This window comes from Solea senegalensis, linkage group LG8 (assembly GCF_019176455.1).
Source record: "Solea senegalensis isolate Sse05_10M linkage group LG8, IFAPA_SoseM_1, whole genome shotgun sequence".
In the NCBI taxonomy this organism is placed as follows: Eukaryota; Metazoa; Chordata; class Actinopteri; order Pleuronectiformes; family Soleidae; genus Solea; species Solea senegalensis.
This window is the reverse complement of record NC_058028.1, coordinates 27015288-27027110: the sequence shown is the minus strand read 5'-3', so window position 1 is coordinate 27027110 and position 11823 is coordinate 27015288. Positions and strand designations below refer to the sequence as shown.

General features: G+C 42.4%; 3 protein-coding genes across 3 annotated transcripts; all 3 read left to right on the top strand.

Annotated features, from left to right (window-relative positions):
* The first annotated feature begins 742 nt into the window (after positions 1–742).
* On the top strand, positions 743–2076 carry LOC122773613 (extracellular calcium-sensing receptor-like). The gene is made up of 4 exons (XM_044032405.1): positions 743–995; positions 1142–1436; positions 1523–1547; positions 2024–2076. Exons 1-4 carry the CDS (start codon positions 745–747, stop codon positions 2074–2076), a joined length of 624 nt encoding a protein of 207 aa, XP_043888340.1. The 5' UTR covers positions 743–744.
* Positions 2077–2945: 869 nt separating this feature from the next.
* Positions 2946–8269, top strand: LOC122773612 (extracellular calcium-sensing receptor-like). The gene is made up of 4 exons (XM_044032404.1): positions 2946–3127; positions 6956–7489; positions 7981–8149; positions 8265–8269. The coding sequence occupies exons 1-4, from the start codon at positions 3122–3124 to the stop codon at positions 8267–8269; spliced, it is 714 nt and encodes a 237-aa protein (XP_043888339.1). The 5' UTR covers positions 2946–3121.
* A 1-nt stretch (position 8270) lies between these two features.
* On the top strand, positions 8271–10203 carry LOC122773611 (extracellular calcium-sensing receptor-like). The gene is made up of 3 exons (XM_044032402.1): positions 8271–8276; positions 8925–9048; positions 9153–10203. Exons 1-3 carry the CDS (start codon positions 8271–8273, stop codon positions 10052–10054), a joined length of 1032 nt encoding a protein of 343 aa, XP_043888337.1. The 3' UTR covers positions 10055–10203.
* Positions 10204–11823: the final 1620 nt, after the last annotated feature.

The window sequence follows — 11823 nt, the reverse complement described above, 5'->3', positions numbered from 1 at the left end:
GTCTAAGTTGTGCGTTTCATAGTGATCATGCAAATTCACTGCTGTTCCACAGACACACCCTGTAAGGTAGCTTGGAACTTTTAGAAACTTTTCATGTTTAATGTTTAAAGATTACACAGATGATCTGTACAAGTCTTAAAAATTTTGTATGCTTGTTATGCGCCAATGACACCAGAACAAATTCCTTGTATGTGCAAATCGTACTTGGCAATAAAGCTCTTCTGATTCTGATTCTGATTCTGATTCAGAAGGAGTTACACTCAATAGGTCACTTGATCTTTGTCCAGTTCTTGGTCTGATCACCCTGCCAAATTTCATATATATACTTTCAAATTTGAAGTACTTGAAAATATGTCAGAAATACTAAACAGAGACCCAAACACCTTAAAAAAGGAAAAGGACATTAGTTGAGTCTTTACTTTCATCTTTTGACAAGGACCAAACAGAAATCACGAGAGACACAACTGTATGTTGCATCTTTGCGTCAAAAAACAAATAATAACAGGTACATAATCATATGAGACTGTACTTGTTTGTGTATTTCTCTTTGTTTTTGCTTTCTTTGTCTTGGCCCTTAGCTTTTTTTCCCACAGTTTGCATTAACCCACTTCCTGATTGTGGACTGCTGTCCAATCCAAAGCCATTCTGTCTTTAATAAGATGCCAGACTGAGAAGGTTGAGATTATAAAGTGCCTTATCTTTTGCTCTGTCCCTCTCATTCTCTCCTCAGCACAGAGAAACATTATGACTTCACTTACTTTATTTTCTTTGCTTTACTTTGCTGTCAGTGTCCTCACGTTAACGGATGGCTTACTTTCCAGCATCACCACTGCAGCTCCACCAGCAGCCTCAAAGTGCACTCTTCTAAACAGCTTCCAACCAGGCTTTGTGGTCCAGGGTGACTATGTCATTGGTGGGATTTTCCCCCTGCATTTTAATCTGAAAATGCCAGACCTTAACGGCACCTACAGACCACCACCGATAAATTGCAATGGGTGAGTTTCATAGATGATAGTGGGAGGATTTGACTTACTTTTTCCTGTGAATTATGTCTAATTTTGCAGTCTTAATATAAAATGGACTGAATGTGTTGATAATAATTATAGATGTTAAATTAACAGAATACATTCATCTGTATCAGCCACAGAATTGATCCAAGGGCTTTCCGGTGGGCTCAGACTATGAGACTGGCAGTGGAGGAGATAAACCAGAATCCAGTGCTGTTGCCGAATCACACACTTGGCTACAAAATCTTTGATTCATGTGGATATCCACTGACAGGACAGAGGGCTGTTTTATCGATGCTGAATGGAGTGAGTGAGGAAAACTCTTCTATGTGCACAAATGTCTCATCACTCCTCGCTGTGATTGGGGCTTCTGGATCTGCTCGGTCTATTGTTGTGTCGAGAATCCTGCAGCTATTCAAGATCCCCATGGTAACAGTGACTTTTATTTATGTCAATCATCACAAAAATGTTTTTCTTTTCTTTTCTGATTAACACTGCACTCTGTTTTCACACAGATCAGCTACGCTTCTTCATGTGCATGTTTGTCAGACAGACAAAAATATCCAACCTTCTTCAGAGTAATTCCTAATGATGACTACCAGGTAAAATATAAAACATGTGGTCAGTTACTGTTTTCAGTCAAAGCTCAACACATTTCCTACTCTGTCATCAGAAATAATTGTTACAACTACCTTCAAAGCTTTAAACTGTCAAATTAAATAAACAAAGAGGCAAATCTTAAAACACTATTGGCGTATTTCCAACGGCTCTACTTGCCTCGCCTCAGCACGACACGCCACGGTTTAGGTTGCATCTCCACTACAAAAAAAGTACCTAGTCATCACTGCGAGGCGGCGTGAAACTGCAGTGACTTAGTTTTTATACGCGACACACAAACAAACACACACACACACACACACACTAGTGACTTTACACCAGTAACTGATCTACAGTTCGGCAATGTTTGGCTTGATTTCTGTCCACACGTCTCCGGAGCACGGTCTCCTACTCCACAGACTACAGTGGCAGGGTCTGTGATGCAGCTCGTGGTCAGCTGTGCAGTCCCTAAGTACACCAGATTCCTCTGTTAAATATAGAGATTTCCCTGGTAGATGTTGGAGATTAGTTCACATTTTTAGGATTGTTAAGTAGTTTTAACTGATCCACAGTTTGGCACTGTTCGGCTTGATATCTGTGTGGGACGTCTTTTCCTGTTATGGCAGTCTGACCAATAATCGCATAGTACCTACTCAGCACACTTTTGGAACCTCACCGGAGCAGGTGCTAAAAATAGTACCTGGTACCAGGAAATGCTACTTAGAGTATTGCCGGTGGAAATACGCCATAAGAAAAGGATTTAAATATTAATATTGGAATATATATAATAATATTAATTAATATTCAAATATATTATATTAAATATATATAGCCAATACTGTATGTATATATAAATATATGTATATATATATATACATATATATGTATATATATATATACATATATATATATATATATATATATATATATATATATATATAACATATAAAGCATATAAGTTTTCCTCTTTCTTATGTTAGTTTTCTTTTCAGTGTTGGTCATTATAATAATCATGGTTGATAATCCTTTATTATTATAATTCTTTTTATTGATTCATTGTAAGTCTTTCTGCTTGTTTGAGAGTCTTATATATACAGCACTGCTTACATTTTATTAACAATGCATATATGTTGTGTCCCTATTCAATAACACATCAATATTTCTTTGTTTCGCCAAACTTCCATGCTTTATCATTTACAGAATACAGACATGTTATAACAGGGCGCAACACCAACTAATTTATGAAGATATTGCTGTTCATTAATGAAAGTTTTTTTTAATGTCTGTGATAGGAAACTGAGTGAGTGATTGTCTTTTTCTGTTGAGCCCAGGTGAAAGCCATTGCACAGCTGCTGGTGCACTTTAACTGGACTTGGGTGGGGCTGCTGCGAGGAGATCATGATTATGGCCGCTTTGCTGCAAAAGGTTTACTGAGAGAATTACAGGTCACCAAAGTATGTGTAGCGTACCAAGAAATTATTCCTCTGCTCTACACTCGCCAGGTGGGACTAAGGATCATGAAGGTATGAAAGCATTGTGGGCACTATTGACTTCTACCTTTAAATGTTAAATGGTTTGTATTTATAGAGAGCTTTTCTGTGTTTATGACGATTCAAAGCTGCTTTACACTACAGTTTTTGTCATTCACCAATTCACATAAAATCAAACATCTATATATTGCATGAATGTGGAGCACATTTTTTATCACACTTCTTTCAAACCCATTCACACACAGCTGGCACAGTGAGGTTAAGTGTCTTGCCCAAAGAAACATCAGCATGTAGACTCATGGAGCCAGTAATCAACTCCTCAACCTTTCAGTTGAAAGACAATTCACTCTACCACTGATCATACCACCATCACCCCTTTAATTTGTTCTTACACATTCACAAGATAAAATAATAACACCCTCTGGAACTCTAGTTTTAAAGTTTTTATAGCGTTAATGAGTTTCTCTAAAAGACACTTTTGTGCTGCTAACACACATTAACACATAGAACCATTAAAACTCCTATTTGTGGACCTACTGTGGTCATTAAATGTAGACACTCCAGGAGAAAACTCTATCTTTGTCTCACTTCCGTTTATTTATCTCACCAGGCCTATATTAGATCCAGAAAGGAGAAGAGAGTCATGACATGAATTGTAACTCGGTAACCATCCATCAATTTTACCACTTCCCTCTCCCTGGCCACTTCGTCAAGCTCTTCTGGGGGCATCCCAAGGCGTTCCCAGGCTAACTGAGAAACAGAGTCTCTCCAACAAGTCCTTGGTCTTCCCCGGGCCCTCCTCCCAGTGGGACATTTGTGGCACACCTCACCAGGGAGGCGTCCTAACTAGGTGCCCGAGCCACCTCATCTGGTAGCGGCTCTACTCTGAGCCTGTCCCGGATTACCTTCTCACCTTATCTCTAAGAGAGAGCCCAGACACACTGCAGAGGAAACCCATTTTGGCCGCTTGTATCTGCGATGTCGTTCTTTCAGTCATTACCCACACTTCATGACCATAGGTGAGGAAAGGAAAGTAGACTGACTGATAAACTGAGAGCGTCACCTTTCGGCTCAGCTCCTTCTTCACCAAGACAGACCGATGCAGAGTCCGCATTACTGCAGATGCCGCAGCGATCTGTCCATCTCCTGCTGCATTTTTCCGTCACTTGTGAACAAGACCCCGAGATACTTAAACTCCTCCACTTGGGGCAGGATCTCACCCCCGACCTGAAGAGGGCACTCCACACTTTTGTGGTTGAAGACCATGGTATCAGATTTGGAGGTACTGATTCTCACCACAGCCGCTTCACACCTGGCTGCTCCGTGAGAGTTGAAGATCACGACCCGATGAAGCAAAAAGCAGAGACCCAATCCTAAGCCCACCAAACCGGACTCCCTCAACGACCTGACTGCATTTATATATTCTGTCCACAAAGGTTATGAACAGAATCAGTGTCAAAGAGCAGCCCTGGCAGAGTCCAACCTCCACTAGAAACGGATCCGACTTACTGCCGGTCTAACGATCTAACGCCTTCTCCAAGTCCACAAAGCACATGTAGAGTGGTTGGGCATCCCCGGAGCCTTGCCACTGAGGAACTTTTTAACCACCTCAGTAACCTCAGGAGAGCCCACCCCTGAGTCCCCAGACCCTGCTTCCTCATTGGAAGAAGTGTCAGTGGGATTGACGAGATCTTCGAAATATTCCCGCCACTGACAAACAACATCCCGAGTCAAGGACAGCAGCACCCCATCTCCACTGTACACAGTGTTGATGGTATATTGCTTCCCCCGCCAGAGTCGCCGGAGCATTGACCAGAACCTTCTCGTAGCCGTCCAGAAATTGCTTTCCATGGTCTCACCAAACGCCTCCCTCAGGACATGGTCGAAGTTCTGCCGGAGGGGGGGCTTGAAACTCTTTCCGTCAGGGGACTCTGCCAGGCATTCCCAACAGACCCTCACAATACCTTCAGGTCTGCCAGGCCTGACTGGCATCCGCCCATGTCATTGGAGCCAACTCTCCACCAGGTGGTTATCAGTTGACAGCTCCATCACTCTTTTCACCCGATTGTCCAAGACATATGGCCTCAGGTCTGATGACACAACTACAAAGTTGATCATTGACTCACAGCCAAGGGTATCCAAGGGTATCCAAGTGCCAAGTGCACATATGGACACCTTATGCTTGAACATGACAAGCACAGAGGTCCAACAACAAAGCACCACTCGGGTTCAGATTGGGGGTGCAGCTCTTACTGTCATTGCCCACATGAGCATTGAAGTCCCTAGCAGAACGAGGGAATCCCCAGCAGGAGTACTTTCTAGCACCCCCCTCCAGGGACTCCAAAAAGGATGGGTACTCTGGGTGCATAGGCACAAACAACAGTCAGTACCCGTCCCCACACCCTCTCTTCTACCGGGGTGAACTCAAATGCACAGGCCCCGAGCCGGGGGGCAATGAGTATGCCCACACCCGCTCGGCGTCTCTCACCAGGGACAACTCCATAGTGGAAAAGAGCCCAACCCCTCTCAAGGAGGCTGGTTCCAGAGCCCAAGCTGTGTGTCGAGGTGTGCCTGACTACATCTAGTAGAAACCTCTCAACCTCACGCACCAGCTCCGTAGCCCACGAGCCGCTTCTGCAGCCGAGGGTCGGACTGCCATGGTCCTCACTTTCAACCACCACCCAACTCACTCTGCACCCGACCTCCATGGTCGCTTCCACAGGTGGTGAGCCAATGGGAAGGGGGACCCATGTTGCCTCTTTGTGCTGTGCCTGGCTGGGCCCCATGGGTGTAGGCCCGACCACCAGACGCTTGCCATTGTGCCACTCCCCCAGCCCTGGCTCCAGAGGGGCGCCCCGTTGACCCACGTCTGGGTGAGGGACAGTGTGGTCCATTTGTGTTTTTCTTTATTGGGGTCTTTGAACCACTCTTTGTCTGGTCCCTCACCTAGGACCTGTTTGCCTTGGGAAACCCGTCCACCATGATTAGCTCCAGGAGGGGTAACTCTGTAACCATGTATCAAAAGACTCTTTCCTAAGAACATCACTTACAGTAACTAAGTCCAAAATAGCTCAGTACTTGTGCTTTCAATCAAAAATGACAAAAAGACCAGAATTGTAAAACATAAGAAAATGTCCATAAAATGAAGAGCTCATAAAACATGACCAGATGAATAATGTCATGGGTGGAACTATTGGGGGAGAGCAGAAGTCAAGAGACAATTGCCGCATTTCCACCATCTGTACTCGCCTCACCACGCCAAGGTTTAAGAAGCAACCTATCAAATAATACCTGATACCAGATATTATTTTTAAGTACCTGCTCCGGTGAGGTTCAGCGCCAAAGTATAGATCAGTTAAAACTACTTTACAATCCTAAAGATGTGGGTTATCTCCTACAACTACAGAAGTCTGGTGTAAAGTCACTAGTCACTCGTGTGTGTGTGTTTGTGTTTGTGTGTGTGTGTGTGTGTGTGTGTCGCATATAAAACAAAGTCACCGCAGTTTTACTCAGCCCAGCAGTGATGACTCCGCCCACGGTAAGTAGGTACTTTTTTGTAGTGGAGATGCAACCTAAGCGTGCCGTGCCGAAGCGAGGCGAGTAGAGCTGGAGGAATACGCCAAATGTTAATACCAAAGTACAAAAAGAAAAGATGAATCATGTAAACATAAATATGAAACTGACTATGGCAAACAAGTATTTTCTTAAAATGAACACCTAAAATATTGCCTTATACTAAGGTCAATAGTAATACTAGTTGGTTTTCACAGTGTACATCTGTGTTTTTCTTAATGTCACTCAGTTGTGTTTGTCTCCTTGTAAAACCCTGTCTACATATACATTATCTGACTGTCTGTACAGGTTATGTGTAGCTCTACTGCAAAAGTGGTGGTGGTATTTGCAGCTGAGGGGGAGATGACACCTTTCTTGAAAGACTACATGACTCAGAACATCACTGGAATCCAGTGGGTGGCAGGTGAAGCCTTGGTCACAGCATCAGTCTTTTCAGGGAGAGATTATTACCCTTACATGGGAGGAACCATTGGGTTTGGCATCAGAAAAGGTCATATCCCCACACTGGGTGCCTTCCTGCAGACAATAAACCCTAAGATATATCCTGACAATGTGCTGGTGCATGAGCTGTGGGAGTCTCTGTATGGTTGCAGTCCTTTTCCATCCTCCGTCACCCAGATGCCGCCCTGCTCTGGTCAGGAGTCTCTGCTGGAACAGCACTCAGCCTACATGAATACATCCAGCCCTAGAGTCGCCTATAATGTCTATAAGGCTGTATATGCCATTGCTCATTCCCTGCACAACCTCCTACGCTGTCAGCCAGGGAGGGGGCCTTTCCAGAACAACTCATGTGCTCAGAGCAACAACATACAACCTTGGCAGGTACTGTATAATCCACTATTTATTTACTATTACACACAGTGGGTCAAAGCACAATGGTGGGCCTTGTAAGTATTGTAGGTGGGATTCAGACCATGATAACTATCTCCCATTTACCAAAGTCATGTAACATACTGTACATGTTACATATTTTCTGTGTTCTAAAAAAATCTAAATATATTTAAATCTTATTGAAATGTGTTTATGAATATTTTTAAATTGTTCATTGTTCCATTGTAAACACAGCACTGGACTTCTCACTTATGGCCAAAAAGATAATTATAATTATTTCTGATCAATATTGACATTGATTTACTTAGCAATGTGGGTCAACATGTTTTCATTTCCATGTGATGTGTTCACTTTAATGTTACGTTACATTTCTACTGCTGTGCCAATTAAGAGAGTATTTTTAAGGGCCTTAAACCTTAAAACTCTGAAGAATGAAAACCTTCAATTTAGTGTTTCATTTTACACATTTCCTCATTTTCAAGCTACAACACTACCTCCAGGAAGTGAACTTTCAGATTGGTGGGGAGGAGGTGGACTTTGATGCCAAGGGCGACTCTGTACCCTATTATGATATCATCAATTGGCAGAGAGGCACAGAAGGAAACATTGAATTTGTCAATGTGGGTTTGTTTGATGGAACCAAGGCTGTTGGAGAGGAGCTGTTGATCCAGGAGGACAGGATAATGTGGGCAGGACATCAGAGTGAGGCAAGCTGCTCACACTGTGTTTTTACCTTCATCAGATGCCAACTGTTGAAGTTCTGTAGGTTGAGATGGAGGTAAGTCAGGTGGACAGAAAAGACTGGATCTTATACAGGGTCGTTTGTTTTCATACACAATGGAGATTCAAAGCCCAGTGGTAATGTGATTGGTGACCTACTATCCCCTGTTGTTTTCCTCATGGATCTTTCTTTATGGAATATAAGAGTGAATGATTGTTTGTCTCTGTATGCTGGTCTGGTGACCCGTCCTGGGTCTGACCCCGCCTTGTGTCTAATGTCAGCTGGGATTGGCTCTGGCGCCCTGCGACCCCTCTTGTGCATGTTATAGCAGTAGACAATGAATGAATCATTCTTCATGACAACAAATGCTTCTGAAAGAGCTCTCATAGATCTACAGCTAAAACTATTTAACAGAACCACAGGTTATGGAATAGCTTATGGGCAGGAACCCAGTCCTCAGTGTACAGCTTGTAACCATGTGACCATCAAAAGGCTGTTTGCTGAGTACCGGCATACCTGTAAACTAGACAGGCCAAATAGATATAATGAACATAAAACTCAAAACACTGTGTTAAACACACTTGAGAAACACTAGAAATAAACAAATTAATTATTGACAAGTTGTGCAATTTGAGCAATTTTCCACATGTCAATAGATTAACCAATAAAATTGACCAATATCACCACATGGTCTTTCCACTCTAGGTGCCAGTGTCTGTGTGCAGTGCCAGTTGTCTTCCAGGCTCCCGGAAGGCTGTCCGTCATGGGGAGCCTATCTGCTGCTTTGACTGTGTACCATGTGACAGCGGCAAAATTAGCAATCAGACAAGTGAGTTTGAGCAGAACAATAAACAGTCAAAGCAAATCCATTCTTACAATTGTAGCACAGAAGTAATGCAATACTGAAAATTGTTCATACTTTCTTCCCTTTAGACTCAGTAGATTGTGCAATTTGTCCTGTAGACTTCTGGTCAAACAACGGCAGAACAGCCTGCATCTCCAAGAAAGTGGAGTACTTGACCTTCGATTCATTAGGAATAGCCCTAACAGTGATGTCTGTTGTGGGAACCTGCTTCACTCTGGCTGTCTGTGGAGTCTTTTTCTGTCACAGACACACAGCCATCGTCCGTGTGAATAACTCTGAGCTCAGTTTCTTCATACTGTTTGCACTGACTCTATGTTTCCTCTGTTCTCTACTTTTCATTGGAAAGCCAACATATTGGTCCTGCATGCTGCGCCACACTGCCTTTAGCATCACATTTTCACTGTGTATTTCCTGCATCCTGGGGAAGACCCTGGTGGTACTGGCTGCATTCACTGCCACCAGGCCAGGGCACAACATCATGAAGTGGCTGGGGCCTAAACAGCAGAGGACCATCATCTCCAGTTGTACTTTGGTTCAGGTGGTTATCTGTGCTGCCTGGCTCATTGATGCTCCCCCGTTTCCATCCAGAAATACACAATATGAACATTCAAAGATCATACTGGAGTGTAGTGTGGGCTCTAGTCTGGCTTTCTGGTGCATTCTTGGATATATTGGATTACAGGCCTGTCTGTGCTTTGTATTGGCTTTTCTGGCTCGAAAGTTGCCGGGAAACTTCAACGAGGCCAAGTTCATCACATTCAGCATGCTGATCTTCTGTGCTGTGTGGCTAGCATTCATCCCTGCTTATATCAGCTCCCCTGGAAATTATGCAGATGCAGTTGAGTCATTTGCCATCTTGGCCTCCAGCTTTGGCTTATTGTTCTGCCTGTTTGTTCCAAAGAGTTACATTATTTTACTGAAGTCTGAAAAGAATACAAAACAGCACCTGATGGGGAAAGAAAAGAAATGATGAAACACAAATTAACCCAAAGTTATTGAATCAGTAGCAAATGGACTTGTAGATTTCTTCCAGTGATTTATGGATGACTACCCATTTAAAGAAAACAAAAAACACCTTTGTTAGTCAATGTTGTTTTGATATTGATAAAACTGATTAAACGGTGGTGGTGTGAGATGTGAATAATTTAGCCATTAACTTGCAAAATGCATTAAGGCGATGTTTAACATTAGACAAAACATTAGACAAAGCTCTAGTGTCAGCTAAAATTTTTCTTTGGGTCAGGTTGCTTCTTTCAAAAATCTTGATATTCAGGATTATAAAAATTACACTAAATTAAATCTATTTAGGATGGAAAATATATTGAGTCTACACTAACAAGACAAAACATATAAGGTCCGGATGTGCAAATCATTGATCAGAAACATGTTAACAGGATATTGCAAGATTACATCATTTATATTACAGTTTAATGAGACATCTTGTGTCACAATATTTTTGCTGTATTTCAAACGGAGACTCACTTTGACGGGCACTTTTCATATTGTGGAAGTCAAATTATATAGGGAAAGGTCAAAGGTCAAGGAATCAGCAAGTCTGGATATAACTTAAAGACTGGAGACATTCAGATGTGGCTCTGGTGTGTTTGGTTCCAACACATGAGTGTTCTATCTCTAAACTGTATTATTGCCTAGCAAGTTGGAGAAAAACTAAGCTGTTGTCCAAGACTATTTGATGGCGTTAATGTTTCAACTAGAGAAGTAAGCCATGGTCACAGTGACCCTTCTCCCAAAAATAATGATATTTGTGAGACTGGTGGACGGTTTGGACATGAACATGAGCAAATGTAACCGGTGTAGTTTTGCGGTCTGCGTTGTGAAGAATTCGCCGTACGCTGGATATCTTTTGGAGGCAGTCTCTGTTTATTACTGACACAAGGCAAGTAAAAGTAAACTCCCATCAGCATGTGAAACACAGGAAACGTGCCCTCTATAAAATAAACATGTACAGCTTGTCAAATTTAGCATGATAATCTCCATATTAGCATCATGACAATGCTAAACAATACAGAAATCACACAAACGCACATCACGTACCTCTCCCACAACATGCAACAGCAGAAGGGGAGAGGTGAGGGCAGACATACATTTAAATACTGGGTGGGCACCCCAAAAGTGAACGTGGGGAACAGAAAATCATGAAGGTTCCATATGACAACTTAACCTGCTGTGTCAGGGTAAAATATAAAAATAAAAACTTAAAACATACATTTTGTGTAATTATAAAATAAAAAGCCAAATAAAATAAATATCAGGTGTTCAATAAATTGCAGTACCTTAAAAAAAATATACTGTAATAACTGACCTGTTACACTCACCCCCCTAGAATTACACAAAAGTCCAGGTTGTTTAACAAACCACACACACAAAACCAGCCGTAACAGAAACACACGTCCATTTCAGACAGCAACACCAGCTTCCTACTGAAAGGATAAGAGAATTAGAGGCCTGCTCGGTGCCTAGCAAGAGCTCATAACACTCCATAGAGAAAGCGTGGTACCATTTACACCACACACCCTGGCTAACAATGTGGGTCAAAAAGAAATACCACATACAACAGCATATTATTACATCATCAGGAAAAGCAATCCAGGAATACACCACACACACAAAAAAAAAACTGATGTCAAATACACATCTCACGCATGAACAACAGACCCAGAATGCGGTTCACCCACTAGGATGGACTCAAGTTGAGTCATAGACTCGATCAAACGGCAC